Here is a 15,765-nt window from a genome sequence, read left to right on the forward strand (position 1 = left end):
TGTTTGATTGATCCCATAGTAGTATAGTAGATATTCTAACTTTGATCTGCCCAGAAAGCATAAGCTCAGCACATGGAATGACTTTGATCTGTATCGTTTTCTTCCTGTCTGTATTAGTAAAACTTATGGACAAAATGTAGAATGTAACTGGATTCTCTGTACATAGTCACCTGGCCATAGGCCCAAACCATTGTTAACTGCTGTTGGACTTCTTAGGAACAAAAGGGCTGTGGATCAGAGTAAAAGTCCATCTCGTCCAGCATCCTGTTTCCAGAAGTGGCCACCTGGGAACCTACTATGAAAGCAACATTCATCCTCTGTCACCCAGGAACTGGTATTAAGAAGTACACTGCCTCTGAAATCCCACTTATCTGTCATGGCCAATAGCACTTGGCCTCAATGATTTTGTTTTAATCCTCTTTTGAAGCCATGTAAGCCAGTGGCTGTATGCATATCTTGTGACAGAAAATTCTCTTAAGTAAATGGTGTATTGCATGAAGGCATATGTTATTTGGCTTGTGCTGAATCTGTAGCCAATCCATTTAATTAGGCAACTCTGTTCTAGAGTTATGAGAAGAGAAGGGAGAATAATCTAACCACTTACTCCACACCATTAATGATTTTATAATATAATCTATCATGTGCCCTTTGTGTCCCCCCCCCCCCGGCCCCAAATTAAAAAATCCAAACCACTTTTTAGCCTTTTCTGGTTGCAGTTGTCCTTTCCTACATTTTTTTTCAGCTCTATGATACCTTTTTTGAGATGGGGTGACCAATACTGTGTAGAAGATCCCTAATGTTGCCACACTATATAAATTGATATAAGGGCATTGTAAGGGCAGTGTTTTTATTTTCAGTCATTTTTCTAAAGAATCTACTTTTTTCACTGTTAATGCATAATGAGTAATGTTTTCATTAAGCTATCCACCACTACCCCAACATCTCTTTACAGTTATAGCTAGTTCAATTTTTATCATTTTTATGTGAGTGTGGGTTTTTGCTCTGAAAATGCATTACTTTACACTTACATTGAATTTAGTTTGCCGTTTTGTTGCCCATTCACCCAAGGAGTTCTTCACAGTGTGTTTCAGAATTCATCATCCTCAGTAATTTTGTCTCATCCACAGACTTGGCTCCCTCACCACTCACTCTGACTCCAAACCATTTATTAATAATTTTGATTCCAAAACAGATCCTTAGGGAACCCAATGGTTACTTCTTTCCATAGTAAAAACTGTCAATTTATTCCTACTGTCTGCTTCCTGTTCTTTAACCAGTTGCTGATCTACATGAAGACCTTACTTCTAAGTTTCTTGAAGAGGTTTACTGAGGGATCTTGTTGAAAGGTTTTTGGAAATTCAGTTATACAGTGTCCACCAGAACACCCTTTTCTACATGTTTCTTGATGCTATCAGAGAATGATAAAGGGTTTAGCAAAACGTCCTTTTGTAGAAGCTATGCTGAATTTTCCTCTGCAGGGTTTGTTTTACCACATGCTTAATAATTCTCGCTTTAACAATCCTCAGTTCAAGGCTTCTATAAAGTATTTAGCTTTTTATCTTAAGGGGTCTTTTTGAACACTTAATACATGTTTATTGGGACACTTACCATTTAGTACTGGATTGTCTAGATGGACATCTAGTATGTGATCAAGTGGCAGTAGCCACTTGGCTGGCATGACCCAAGCCATCCACATATTGTCATTCAATTTACAGAGATGCTCAACACTGTGATTGCACTTTTTTCAGTGACAATTGTGTAGAGCCAACCTCTCTGAAAATGAGATTCTTTATTTTTACCTTACCAAGTTACATGCCTAATCTTATGTGCTATTAATAATAATAATAACTGCAAATTCGGAAACCGTCCTCTGTATGCTAATGATAATTATTGGAACAGAGGAATTGCATCTTTCCCTTTGTTTGGACAACACCAAGTACACAGATGCTGCACTAGCTTCAGTGTGTCTTGTTCTTCTTATAGGCAATGATGGCTTGCTCATCAAAGGGGTTTTTATTCTTCTTCCACAGCTCAACTACAAAATATATAAACTATATAAATATGTCTCGTTGAGACAAACCTTCAGGAACGCCAAGGTGTACTTTAAAATGCTCTGATCTGGGCGTCTGAAAGTCAGAATGGAAGGTTTGAAGTTAGAGGCTAAGTACGGAGAGAAGGTATAATTATAGGGTTAGACTTTCAGGCTCATCTGCTTGGAATTACAGAGCTGTTTTAAACTTTGGCTGAAATGTGAAACAAATCAGGGCCAATAGTCAGATCAAACCAGCCGCTGCCAAGAGAGGTTGAGATGGGGAGCTTTGTGTGTCTCCCCCCCCCCCCAGCTCTACAATATCATCAGATGAGAGCATTTTAAAAAGAAAAGGGTGGGGGAGAAGAGGAGGAGGGAGAATCAATTTGATGAGGACCTAGCCATTTGTTAACAACATAGGAATGAAGATTGGTTGTGGAAAACTATTGCCCCCTTGGGCTCAAATAAGGACAGACAGTTGGCTATAATGCTTAGATTTCTGACACTTTTTTCTGTGCATTTTCATTCCGAAGCAAGCTTAATGAAAATGCTGTCAAAGTATCAGCGGAACCTATTAAAGAATAAGAATCCTTATCACTGAGGAAAACTCTCCACTGTCAGTGTTACCTTACACATACTTTAAAAAAAAATCTAGTTTTTCTTTATATCCATAGCATCTCAATATGGGTACAGACCCTTTAAATTATCTTATCTCAGCTCTCTTGCCATGTCTTAAAAGCTTACCTGAGAGATGTCTAATTAGACTTTCCCTTAAGTTTTCAAGAAAGGAAATTCCAGAAGTTCCATTTGGAGAATATTTTATTACAAAACTACTCTTATTCACAGCAACATTTCCTAAGTTATAGCCTGAATAGATCTTTCTGTACATTAAATGCTTCAATTTTCATATAAGAGACCGATTTTCACTTATTTTTAATTACTATGCTGAGATATTTATATGCTAGATAGATATACATAACTGGCTGAAAGATTAGTAATTAGATGATGATATAATGTAATTATTCTCAATTTTCGTTCACTCGAATGTGATAAAATTGATTGGCAGCAGATTCAGGACAGAAAAAAGAAAGGACTTCTTCATACAGTATATCACTAGTTCATGGACTGCATTGTCACAAGATGTAGTGATGGCCACATCCTTTTTATAGCTTATATGGCTTTAAAAGGAAGTAAGACACATTGATGGTGCATAGGTCTGTCAGCAGTATTAGCCATGCTGGCTAAATGTAACATCCATATTCAAAGGCGCATTGCTTTGAATGCCAGTTGCCGGGAGACAAACCACAAGGAAGAGCTGTTCGCTCTATGTCCCCATGTGGGCTTTCTGGTTGGTTGGCTACAGCTGGAAAGAAGATGCTGGACTAAATGGACCCTTATATTAGTCTGGTCTAGAAAAGCTTCTTATGTTTTCTCGATTCTAGCATAAGTCCCTTTCCTTTTCTTCTTTGACACACTTTCTTCTACACTTCTGTCATTTTCAGTTATGCTCTGATTGCTTTCCTGTTTATCAACATCCTTGTATGTACCCAGTACATCCTTGTATGTACCCAGTACTCACAACTGGATAGGGTACTCCAGATAAGGTTTTGCCTGCCAATGCAGATTATGAAAGCATTATTTCCCAGTCTTTGATGCATTACTTCTGTTAAGGCTAGCTGAAATGAAATTGGCTTTTTGGGACCACACTGCTGTGTATTGACTTTTACTCAGTTTAACCATTCTAACCCCTTAACCACCTATCAGCACCCATCAACAGCTAGCCAAACAAGTTGAAAAGAAATGCTGACAAGATACTTTAGATCACATAGCTGACTGTATCTCAGCCAGCTGGACTTCATTTGGCAATCCAGGAGTGTAGTATGTGTATTTATGTAAATAAATGTTGCAATGCTATCACACCTTTTTGGAATCAAGCTTGGCTTGCTTATCTAATGGAAATATAAAATTAAGTAGGAAGTATGATTCAAAACTTAAGCTAATACTTATATTGCAACATGAATCTCTCTCAATTATACCTTAAAAGTACACCCCTTATAGTTGTTGGTCAAAATGAAATCTGTTGAGGATGTTTGCAGCTGGACCTTGTCCATTATCGTGGTTTCCTTTGCTTATACAAAAAGCCACAAAAGTTTCAGATGTCAAACACTAAAATTGCTTAGCTCCAGGAACGGCGATGAATGAGATGAGCAGTAAAGTTGATTCAAAATGATTTGGCTAATTATTTTTCAAATGCTACCCACCACCCGCAAAACTTGCAAATGTGTGGAAGAGACATGCTAACCTTGCAGCATCCATGTGATCAGCTTCTTGTGCAATATTATTTATTTATTTATTATGCTATTTACACACAGTCTACTAGATGTTATTGACTGGATTTGGTACTTTAATTATCGGGCCCTTTCCAAGGGTCTAGGACAATGAAAGAAGAATTAAAGATATTGTCGTAGTATTCGTGCTGTCCTGAGTAGTGTGTGGCCTTCTGTAGTTATTATTAGTTAGTTCTGTAGATAGTTCTGTTGTTGTTGTTGTTGTTGTTATTAATATATCACTTCCCACAAAAGTTCTCAAATCAATTTACATAGAAAAATAAGGTGGTTCTCTGTCCTCAAAGAGATCACAATCTAAAAAGAAACTAAAGGTAGACACTAGCACTGGAGGGGTGCTGTCAGAGGTGCACCTAGGTAATTTTGAAGTCTGGACCTAAAGGCCTTTGGAGGCCCCCCTCCCCTGCTGGGCAACCACATCACCCAGGCCAGACTAAAGAGGATCTGGAGGCCCCTAGGGGCAGTGGAGTTCCTAGACTTTGGCCTCTGGATGCTGTACTGGGGTTGAATAGGAAAATGTAATTATTTTCCATTTATTTCACAGGTTAGCACTTGTAGCCAAACTAAGGCTTCCAAATACTTAATATGAAACATAAATTTGCAGAAAATGCCATTCTTCTCCTGTAGAGCAAATATTGCAATTGCTTTGTGGGTGAAGAATTGCAAGCGTAATGAATATTGTTGCTGAATGTTGTTTTATAACACAGTTAGTAAGTGCCACAGCTCTTCTTTCTTCCCTCTCATGCCTCCACAATTTTAAGAACTTTTAAAATGGCTCTGTGAGTTTCATCACTGCCACAGACAGCAGCAGGACTATTCTTGTAGCAAGGCTGTTCTCTACCACCATTATATGCAGCCTGCATCATACAATTATTACTGAAAAGTTGCTTGCAGCCGTATGGTACAATGACTAAAATAAGTTCAGTGTGCACTTGCCAAGTTGATTCTACTGACTGGTGATGACAGATTTCAGAATGAGGTTTGTTTTCTCCCTCTAACGGACAAAATCCATATTTGATTGCATGTACAGAATAGAGCATATTTAGCTATTTATTTCAAAATGCTTTGTTACGACATGTGGGGCCAAACACTTTTCTCTTTTAAAAGAAAATATTTGGTGGTTAACAATATAAGTAATATAAAAACTAAAATAAAAATGTTAAAACCTCTCTTACTCAGCAAATCCATTCTTAAAGATAAAGCAGCCTTAGTACACTGTTTGTAAAAGGCAGCATATGATAAGATTAGAAGTGTGTCAACAGTGTCATGGAATATTAAATGGGTTGTCACCACCTACCAAAAGGTAAGCAGAGATGGAGCCAGGGAGACCACACTTGGAAGGATATTGCATATGCTTGGCACCACAGCTGAGAAGATCTTGACCTTCACACCCACCTAGGATACTTCTGATAGCTTATGTAGTGGAACTGTCAAACATCTATCCGTTTGGAAATGAAAATCTATTAAATTAGTTTAAAATACATAATTGCAGGCTCATTACAAATAAATATTATAAGATGTGTTATAAGATGTATTTTAATTACCTCTTGAAAATGTGATAATTAGACTATTGTAAACTTGCTTATTTATATTGTTTTGTTATGTAAGATAGGATATTTAGTTACATATCCAGAATGCAGGTCTTGAAAAACTGTTTTTATTTATTACTACATAAAGACGAGAATCCAAAGAACTACATAGCTAGTTCTGTGTGCTCAGAAGGACTTTGGGTTTGTTTGTACTGAACATGCCACATAACATCCTTCCATGCCACATAACACATTTCTTTTGTAACTGAGAAGACTTTCAAAGAGAGTTGGTAATATGGCATAAGGTTCTGCTGTTTAAAGAGAAGAAGTCAAAACATTTATTAGGGCATACCAAAGCCCTTGGGTGCACCTAAAGTGTGCACATTTTCATTATTTTACAATTGAATGCAAAGGTTTCCATATGTATTTCATTTAGAATTCAGGAGGGAATTTTTACTCAATTACATTTGCTTATAACCTTCACATAAGTTCTACTGCTTTTAGTAACCTATATTGACTTACACAGGCATATGTAAATCACATTAAATACATGAACCTGAATGGTACTGCCTGGCAGTGGTCCAGAATAGAGTACAACAAAGTATTGTTGTACATGTTGTTTGTTGCAACATGTTTATAATAATAACAGCATGCAGTGCCCCCAAATAATGGATGGGGATGTGCTTTTCCATCTGAATCACAAAAATATATGGGAAGGTGCATCCTTATTCCCATTGTACAGCACTGATGGGGTATGCATGCATTATTAGATCCGAATCTGGATTAGTATTTGCATCCAATCTTTGCCAGCTATGTATTACATGCTGTGTACGCAGCTGCCTGTCCAGCACTAGGAACCAGAAATGCAAACTCAGTGGCTGAATTGCAGCCATCTTTCTCTCATAAAAGTTAATGGCTTCTGATGACTCCACTGGGAGAAAGAAAAGAGACTTCAGTCCGAGACAAAGAGATGCACAACCTGCCACTTGATCCGGACACAGGAGAACCCCACATCAAGAAAGGGAGCAAACTGTACCCTCATTTCAACATTTTTTTCTGTTGCGCTTGGGTTCCAGTGTCTACTTGCCTTCTACAGCTCTTCACTGCAACTTCCAGCATGTCAATAGATGCTAACTGAACCAGTGTTATATATAAACACATTACCCTTTTCATCCTTCCTTGACTTATGGCTAGTCAAACCTTACTCCTTTTGATGTTCAGAGTGACTAAAGCAGACCTTAAACCAAACATCTGCTTGGCAGAGAGACATAATATTCTCCATTGTAATTTTATACTTCTTGCAGTGCAATTAGGATAACTAGGGCAGAGGTTATCACTAAGTTTCCCACATCAAAAGATAACAGTAATGTATATTTGTTTAATTGTTTGGTGCTATTGACTACATAAGTAAAGTCATATTCTTAATGTAAGTAAATCATGCCTTATCTGCTGGAAACTTTTTAAAGCTTCTGACAAGTTTCCACTTAAAGTTTGTTGCAAAGAAGAAATCCTCAGATTAATATTCTCATAACAGACTTAATGCTCACAGATTAGATTTGGTTTCCACATGAACTCACATATTTTAATCATAGAATGAAAATGGGACAGTTATAGTGCAATTAAGAGAAAATTAAGAGAAAATTGACTAACAATCTCATGGTGTATAATCTAGAATTCTATCCAGAGGTATCAAATATCATGTCAGAATAGAGATTCTAATGTAAACTTTAATTCAGGATCTCGTGTATGCTTTAATTTGCAATATAAACACAAAATTAGATTTTAAACAACTTATGAATATGAATACGACAAATATTTGTATACTACTTCCCAAAGTTCCCAAAGCAGTTTACATAGATATATATAAACAAAATGGTTCCCTGTCCCTAAAGGGCTCACAATCTAAAAATAAACATAAGATAGACATCAGCAGTGGCCACTGGAGGGATGCTGTGCTGGGATGGATAGGGCCAGTTGCTCTCCCCTTGCTAAATAAAGAGAATCACCACTTTTAAAAGGTGCCTTTTTGCTCAGTTAGCAGGGAAACTTAAATATTCAAACAGCAGTTATAAGCTACAAGTTTAGTGGAGTGGCTCAGATGTGCTAAAAAAGTCTTTTAAAATAATTACAGGGGGAAAACTGTATTTAGGATCTTCTTAGCATGTCATAAATGTCACTCTATGAGGGAGAATAGAGTAGAATAAATGTTATCTGTTAATACTCAGGAAAAAGTATTGGAATTGGGACTTAATGTTTTATTTTTGCCCATAAAGTTAAAAACTGGATGATACTATCTAGAAAACAAGTCAACATAAAAGATAACTGTAGAATGGATTGGGGCCACCATAACTCGGTGGTAGAGCATCCATTTTTCCTGCAGAAGGTCCCAGGTTCAATCCTTGGCATCTCCAGGTAGGGCTGAGAAAATATTCCTGCCTGAAACCTTGGAGAGCTGCTGCCAGTCAGTATAGACAAAACTGAGCTAGATGGACCAATGAATGATATAAAGCAGCTTCCTATGTCCCTATTACTCCTTATTTATACCCATATAAAACCTGTTATTCAACACACTAGCAAGACTAAGAAATAGAAATGTTGATGGGGAAATGCAGATGAAGGGGTAGAGCTGGGCAGACAGGGTTTGAACTCTCAAGAGCCCATATTAAGTTCTGTGGGACAAAGACTATAATTTGTGACTGGAGAGGCTAAATCTTACCTACCCCCAGATGTAGCAACTGCCCTGAGCCTTTTTTGGAAGAGCAGTATGTAAATCAAATAAATAAATAAAATGTTGGAAGAGCAAGAAGGATAAAACCTCCATTGGCAAGAATCTCTTGAAAGGAGCTACAATTCGGAGATTTACTGAATCCCACAGGGGTCCTTCCAGGGCTCCTATCCTCCATATTCATCTCTTCCTGTCATAAGACACAGGCATCTTCCTAGTTAATTATGCTTGCAACCCAATTATATGCATGTCTACCCAGATATAAATCCTACTAAGTTCAGTGAAAATCATTCCCAGATAAGTGTGCATGGGAGTGTAAGCATAAAACTTAAAATATGCAAAATGTTAGAATTTTAACTTTTTTTGTTTTCCGAACTATGTAGCAAACGATGACTATTCCCACTTTGTATTTGGAAAACTGAATGAGACTGGAATGTTTATTGTAATGATGATTTCTACCCTGCCTTTCCTTGTTTAATACAAGCACAAAGTGTACAATAACAAACATAAACACAATAAAATTTAATACAATAGAAAAAATACAAAATACAGTATAACCAATAAAAGCAAGATACAATATAACCAATAAAACCAATTACAAATAAATAATACTTGATCTAAGAAAAATACATTCCAAAGAACAGATGAAAACAATTCCAGTTTAAAAACTGCAAAGGAGAGCGCTTGATGTATCTCTCTGGGGAAACAATTCCGCATATATGGTGCCACTCCAAAAAGGCCCTGTCTCTGGTACCTACCAAATGTATCTCAGAGGTAATTCTGAGCCCTTTCTAAGGGCCACTAAACTAACTGTGGGTGAAGCTTGTTCACAGCACAGCATGGGTACAGTGGAAAGCTATTTTTGCTTCTCTCGCCTCCCAGCAAAAGCCCTTTTATTTGACCTTGAATATGTCCCTGAGGGCTACTGGCTGAACCAGACAGATTAGTGGAATCCTAATCTACAGGATCACCTCTTTTTCAGGATTGAGTTTTAGCTTCTTCAGACACACACACGAAGCAAGACTCCATCACTACTTAATTCCTATATTAATTTGTTAGTAAAGCAGTTAGTGGGCCAGGATTATCACCCTCCTGAAGTCTCTGACAAGCATATTTCGGCCCTATTATATGTTGATGATTTAGCAATCTGCTCCAGAACCTTAGTCAGCCTGATAAGACCACTGCAGACCTTGGCCCTGTGGAGCAATGAAAATGAATTGATGATCAACTGTCACAAAACCAAAGTGCTAGTTTTTGCTAAGAGGCCCAAGAAACATAAATGGGTTGCAAATGGGATAGAGATCGAACAAGTAAATTGTTTTAGATATCTGGGAGTGGTCTTCCAAGCTTCCGGCAGCAAAAATGCACATGTTAATTATCTTGTTCAGACTAAGCAAAGGAGTATAATGAACACTTTAAATTTCTTTCAAACCAGAGGTGTAAATTATATACCTGTGATCATTAGGTTTTTTGAGGCCAAAGTACTAGCTCAGCTCCTTTATGGAGCTCAGCTTAAGCCATATTCAAACTTTTCCCCTCTGGAAATTATGTAATCCAAATTTTTAAGAGTAACCTTTGAAGTTGCTAAACTCACTCCCAATGTAGTTTTAAGACTTGAAGCCGGAATTTTGAAGGTGGAAACCAAAATTTGGCTTTCAATATTTAAAATGTGGTTAAAACTTAAACTCCTTCCAGGTAGTTTGACACCTTTGAAGTTAGCTGATACTTTTAGATCACCCTAGTGTGCAAAATTGGAATTTAATTATTGACTTATGGATCCTAAATTTTTATCCTTGGGTTTGATAGTATCAAGAAGGCTCTCAAGCAGAGAATTTGTAATACCTTAACTCGCTGGAATACTCTGCCTTCTGCGGTAGTGTCTGGGAAGTTTCAGAATATTCCATATGATGCACAAGTTTGTCCTTGTAATTCTTATGCAGTTGAGTCAATTCAACATGTCCTTAAATTTATATTTTATCAACCTATAAGAAATTCTTATATAACTCTGCTTTTATTGCCTTTTCCTAGGCTTTCAGAGTTATGTTGTGCCACCTATTTACTTTCTGGAGTGAATCCTGAGACTAATTTTAAAGTGGCTAAATTCTTTGTGGCTGCTTGTAAGATTAGATCTGTTAATTATGGTGATCTACTTTTTATTTTTTAAAATACTAGCTGGACATAATGGATGGATATGTTGTGGTGGTGTTTTTCCTGGTCATGGATCATAATAAAGCATTCAAGATGCTGTTGTTCAGTCTCATCCAAGCTAATATGGCCTCCAAACACTATTTCAGGACAGCCATGGCTTCCCTATTTTTGCAAAATAGAAATTAGAGGTAGAGCAGTGTGTCACCCACTTAGTGATAGCCAAAATTCTGGACGATCTCTCCCAGTAGTTTCATGTTAGGGGGAAAAGATTGAGCTTTGCTGAGGAACTACTGCTCCAGCCCATACATAGACTCTGGATTATAGGGTGCTCCCTATAATCCAGAGTCTATGTATGGGCTGGAGCAGTAGTTCCTCAGCACTATATTGTGAGACTGAACAGAAGGAACAGAAGCCACCACAAAAATGTGCCCTCCCCCCAATCCCAAGTCAGAAAGGTGGCCCAGAAAGGCACTACTTCTGCGGTAGTGTCTGGGAAGTTTCAGAATATTTCGTATGAGGCAAGAGCTTGAATGCCACTGGGGAGTCCAAGGAAACACAACTGAGGAGTCCAGGGAAATCAACAGGATCATACTTCTGCTGGTCATCTCCCAGTGCAGAGCATCCAAAGCAAGGAGGGCAGTTTCTGCCACAAACTCTAGCCAGAATACAGACTGGAATGGATCCATATTAGTTTCATACCATCAGTTTCATTGCTTGCTCTAGTATTTTGCCCAAGAACAGTACATTGGAAACCAGGTAGAAGCTATTTAAGTCTCCTGAATCCAAGGAAGATTCCCCGCCCCCAGGAGGAAGTATATTGCAGCATCTGTAGGGATGGCACCAGCAGGCCACTGCATGTTCCCCTATATAATCATCTGAATCAACCGGAAAGAGGCCCCTTGCCTGGTAAAGCACCACTGGATAACCTTGTACAGATGCAATGGTAGCAGAGAAGTAAACCTTCTTGCCTACATTCAGTTAGATTCACTGCAAATTTGTGCTCTAGCTGTTGAATGATTTATTTAATTATTCTCAGTTCCTACTCCTCAGTTTACTAAGGGGCTGGCCAGGCTCGATGATTTGGGCAACAGTATCAAGGAGTGAGCATATTGACTGCTCTCATCTCCTCATTACAGAGTGAGATCAATGCAACAGAGGACTGCTGGACATTTTAGAAATCTATCTAGATCGCTTAGCTTCCAGGGAGGGCCATGTTCTAGATCAGGGATTCTCAATGTTGGGTCCTCAGATGTTATGGGACTTCAACTCCCATTATCCCTAGCTCCAATGGCCTTTGGTTGTGGATTATGGGAGTTGAAGTCCAATAACATCTGGGCACCCAACGTTGAGAATCCTTGTTCTAGATACAGCAACCTGCCTGTGGCCTTCCATTGAGTTGGTGGCTGTGCTAGGAGTTGAACCCAAGTCTCAATACAAACATTTATTCACTAAGCAACACTGCTGATCTAGTTGAGTCCTAGAGAAGAGGAGTAAAGGAAAAAGAACATAACAAGTTATGTTTCTGCACAGCCATAAAATGGACATCTGCATCTATAGATCTTCACTCTAATATACCTGAACCCACCAGCTGGGCTGGTCAAACAGATGAACCAGCTTGAAGCGGTTTGCAGTCAAACCACTTGGACTGGTTTGATTGCGAACTGCTTCTGTACATCCCTACTCTGTAGCTACAGAAAAATATTTCCCTACATTAATATTTTTATTTATTGTGCTTCTGTACCACATGATATAGTAATCTCCAGGCGGTGTACAAGTTAAAACATAATATAAACACAATATAAAACAATTAAAAATTAATAAAACAGATAAAAACAATCTCAGTAAGTAAAAACATATTAAAATTAAAATTTCAATTAAAAGCCTGAGAAAACAGGCACGTCTTGAGGTTCTTCCTAAAAGCAAACAGAGAAAGAGATGCTCTTATTTCATCCGGGAATATATTCCAGAGTCCCAAGACAGCCGCAGAGAAAGCCCAGTCCCAAGTCGCCACCAAACGAGCCAGTGGCAACCGTAACTGGACTTCTCCAGATGACTTTAATAGGCGACAGGGTTCATGACAGAGAAAACTCTCTCTTAAGTACCCTGAACCTAAGCCATTAAGGGCTTTATAGGAAATAATCAGCACTTTGTATTTAGTTCAGAAACATATTGGCAACCAGTGCAGTTCTTTCAGAATTGGTGTTATATGGTCCCTTTGAGTTTACCCAGAGACCAATCTGGCTGCTGCATTCAGTACCAATTGTAGTTTCTGAACTATGTACACAGGCATCCCTACATAGAGTGCATTACAGTAGTCAAGCCTAGAAGTTAGATTGTGAGCCCTTTGGGGACAGGGTTCCATCTTGTTTGTTTGTTTGTTTATTTGTTTGTTTTCTCGGTGTAAACTGCCCTGAGCTATTTTTGGAAGGGTGGTATAGAAATTGAATTAATAATAATAATAATAATAATAATAATAATAATAATTATTATTATTATTATTTAGCCTGAGTCCAGGCTAAGATGATAATGATGCAAATATATTATGGGACTTCCGACTACAAAGATACAAACATCTGCCACACAATACACCAGATATAACTGTAGTCGAGAAGAAAGAAAAACAAGTCAAAATAATCGACATAGCAATACCAGGGGATAGCAGAATAGAAGAAAAAGAAATAGAAAAAAATAACAAAATACAAAGATCTACAAATTGAAATTGAAGGGCTGTGGCAGAAGAAGACCAAAATAATCCCAGTAGTAATTGGCGCCCTAGGTGCAATTCCAAAACACCGTGAAGAGCACCTCAACACCATAGGGGCCACAGAAATCACCATCAACCAATTACAAAAAGCAATTTTACTGGGAACAGCCTATATTCTGTGACGATATCTATAATAACAACAAGAACAATATTGATAACAAAATTCAGCCATCCCAGGTCCTTGGGAAGGACTCGATGTCTGGATAAAAAAAACCAGTCAATAACACCTACCTGACTGTGTAAACAAGAAATAATAATAATAAATATGTACCACTATTTTAATATCATTTACCACCAGAAATGTACATATCTTTCATATCAGCCAAAGATAAAAAGCACTCCTGGTCACTGCCTCAACCTGAGAGACTAAGGGGAGTTTGGGATCCAGGAGCAGTCCCAGACTACGTACCTGATCTTTCACGGGGAGTGTAGCCCCATCCAGAACAGACAGATCTAAACAATCTCTCCAGTCCCAACCCCCTACAAAAAGTACATCCATATTGTTTGGATTCAACTTCAGCTTGTTATCCTTCGTCCAGTCCACTATCGTCTCCAGGAAAGCATTTATGGGGGTCATACCATTTCCTGATGAAATTGGTATGGAGAAATAGATCTCGGTGTCATCAGCATATTGATAACACCCTAGTCCATACTCCTGATGTTTTCTTCCAGTGGTTTCATGTAGATGTTTAAAAAGCATTGGAGACAGTATTCAGTGTTGTGGGACTCCACACTTTAGCTCACACTTTGCAGAATAACAATCTCCAAGCAACACCATCTGGAACGTCTCTTAAATAACTACCTGTGATCTACTGTAGGACACTGATTCAGTCACTAAGTCACTAAATTTGTAGCGGAATTCAGTATAATTTCCACACTGAGACTGTTCTCATGTGCAGGCAAAACTGGACTAGGAAAGTCCAGCCTGATTTTGCCTGAGCATGAGAACCTCAGGGAGTTGAGTGGCTCCTGGTGGTGGCACAGCGGCAAACTCGCAAGGGCTGTTAGCCCGGGTTAAGGGTGCAAACATGCCATTAGCCCGGGCTAACTGATCGTGTGTTGGTGCCACGTGGCTCTGTGTGGCACCCACATGCCAGCAGCCTTCCAACTGGCATCGGAACACTTCCCATAATGCACTGTGCACTTGAGCGGTGCATTATGGGAGTTCTGGGGGTCTCCTGACCCCCAAACCTCCCTGCTGCCAACAGAAGCTGGCAATTGACTGGGTGGGCGATCTGCCCACCCAGCACAATGAGAGGATCGTCTGTGGGGGATGTAAACTTTTTGGGGCTTCCTCCCCTCACCACTTCAAGCCCTTTTCACAGATCATGAGAAATGGCTCACTGTCCGAACTCTCCAAGAGATTTTTACTGATTAATTATGTTGACTGTCTTGTAAGCTAATGTCCATATTATATCTAAGTATATATATTCTCATACCTGTGTGAAGATGCATGCATTTTTGTAATGTGGGAATAATCACACTCCTTATGAAAGTGTCAGGAAGTTTCTCCCAGCATGCTTCCCATTTTTATGGCCATTTCCATATGGTACACTGATCCACTTAAGACCAGCTCTGAGTGCAAGTACAAGAACATAGTATAAATTTCATTCTTCTGAAGGTTATTTGAGAAATTGGTCATATACTTATTATTATTTTTTATTGCCCAAATGCAACAATTTTCTTTTACGTTTTCTATTCTCAGGGTTGGGAGAAGGTTCTGCACTTCTTCATCCAGACAGCAGGTCCCATCCTCGATCGTTAGAGAAGAGTGCATGGCGAACATTCAAAGAGTCACAGTGTCCTCATATGCTCAAACATCTTCATAATGGAGCCCGAATCACTGTACAAATGCCCCCCACCATCGAGGGACATTGGGTCTCTACTGGGTAAGAACAGACACCAAACCACAGAAACACAAATCAAACAAGCTAAAATGCTTTGTTGGACTCTGGGCAGCATCCAGACCTTGGTGGAAGCCGCTTCTGTTCATGAAAGGAGATTTGTGTTCATTCAAAGGATCTCTGCACAAGCAGAACTCTCCTTCCATTCACGGAACTTCTGCAGATGATGTGGTGCTGTGCTAAAGTTCTGAATGCTACCATAAAAATAAATGTTTACGAGCCAAGTATGTAGATAGACAAGAAGAGCTCTGTGACACACCATTTTTGTTTAGAAATCTCAGCTAGTTTAATGCAGCCGGCGGAGGGGGGTTATATCGTTTT

General features: G+C 38.8%; 1 protein-coding gene across 1 annotated transcript in view; it reads left to right on the plus strand.

Annotated features, from left to right (window-relative positions):
• APCDD1 (APC down-regulated 1) overlaps positions 1 to 15,765 on the plus strand; it is a 54,533-nt gene that overhangs the window by 1,415 nt on the left and 37,353 nt on the right. The window contains exon 2 of the mRNA XM_053248935.1: positions 15,246 to 15,429. Coding sequence (XP_053104910.1) covers positions 15,246 to 15,429 — 184 coding nt within the window. The remainder of the gene's footprint in view (positions 1 to 15,245; positions 15,430 to 15,765) is intronic.

This window comes from Hemicordylus capensis, chromosome 4, assembly GCF_027244095.1.
Source record: "Hemicordylus capensis ecotype Gifberg chromosome 4, rHemCap1.1.pri, whole genome shotgun sequence".
NCBI classification, from domain to species: Eukaryota; Metazoa; Chordata; class Lepidosauria; order Squamata; family Cordylidae; genus Hemicordylus; species Hemicordylus capensis.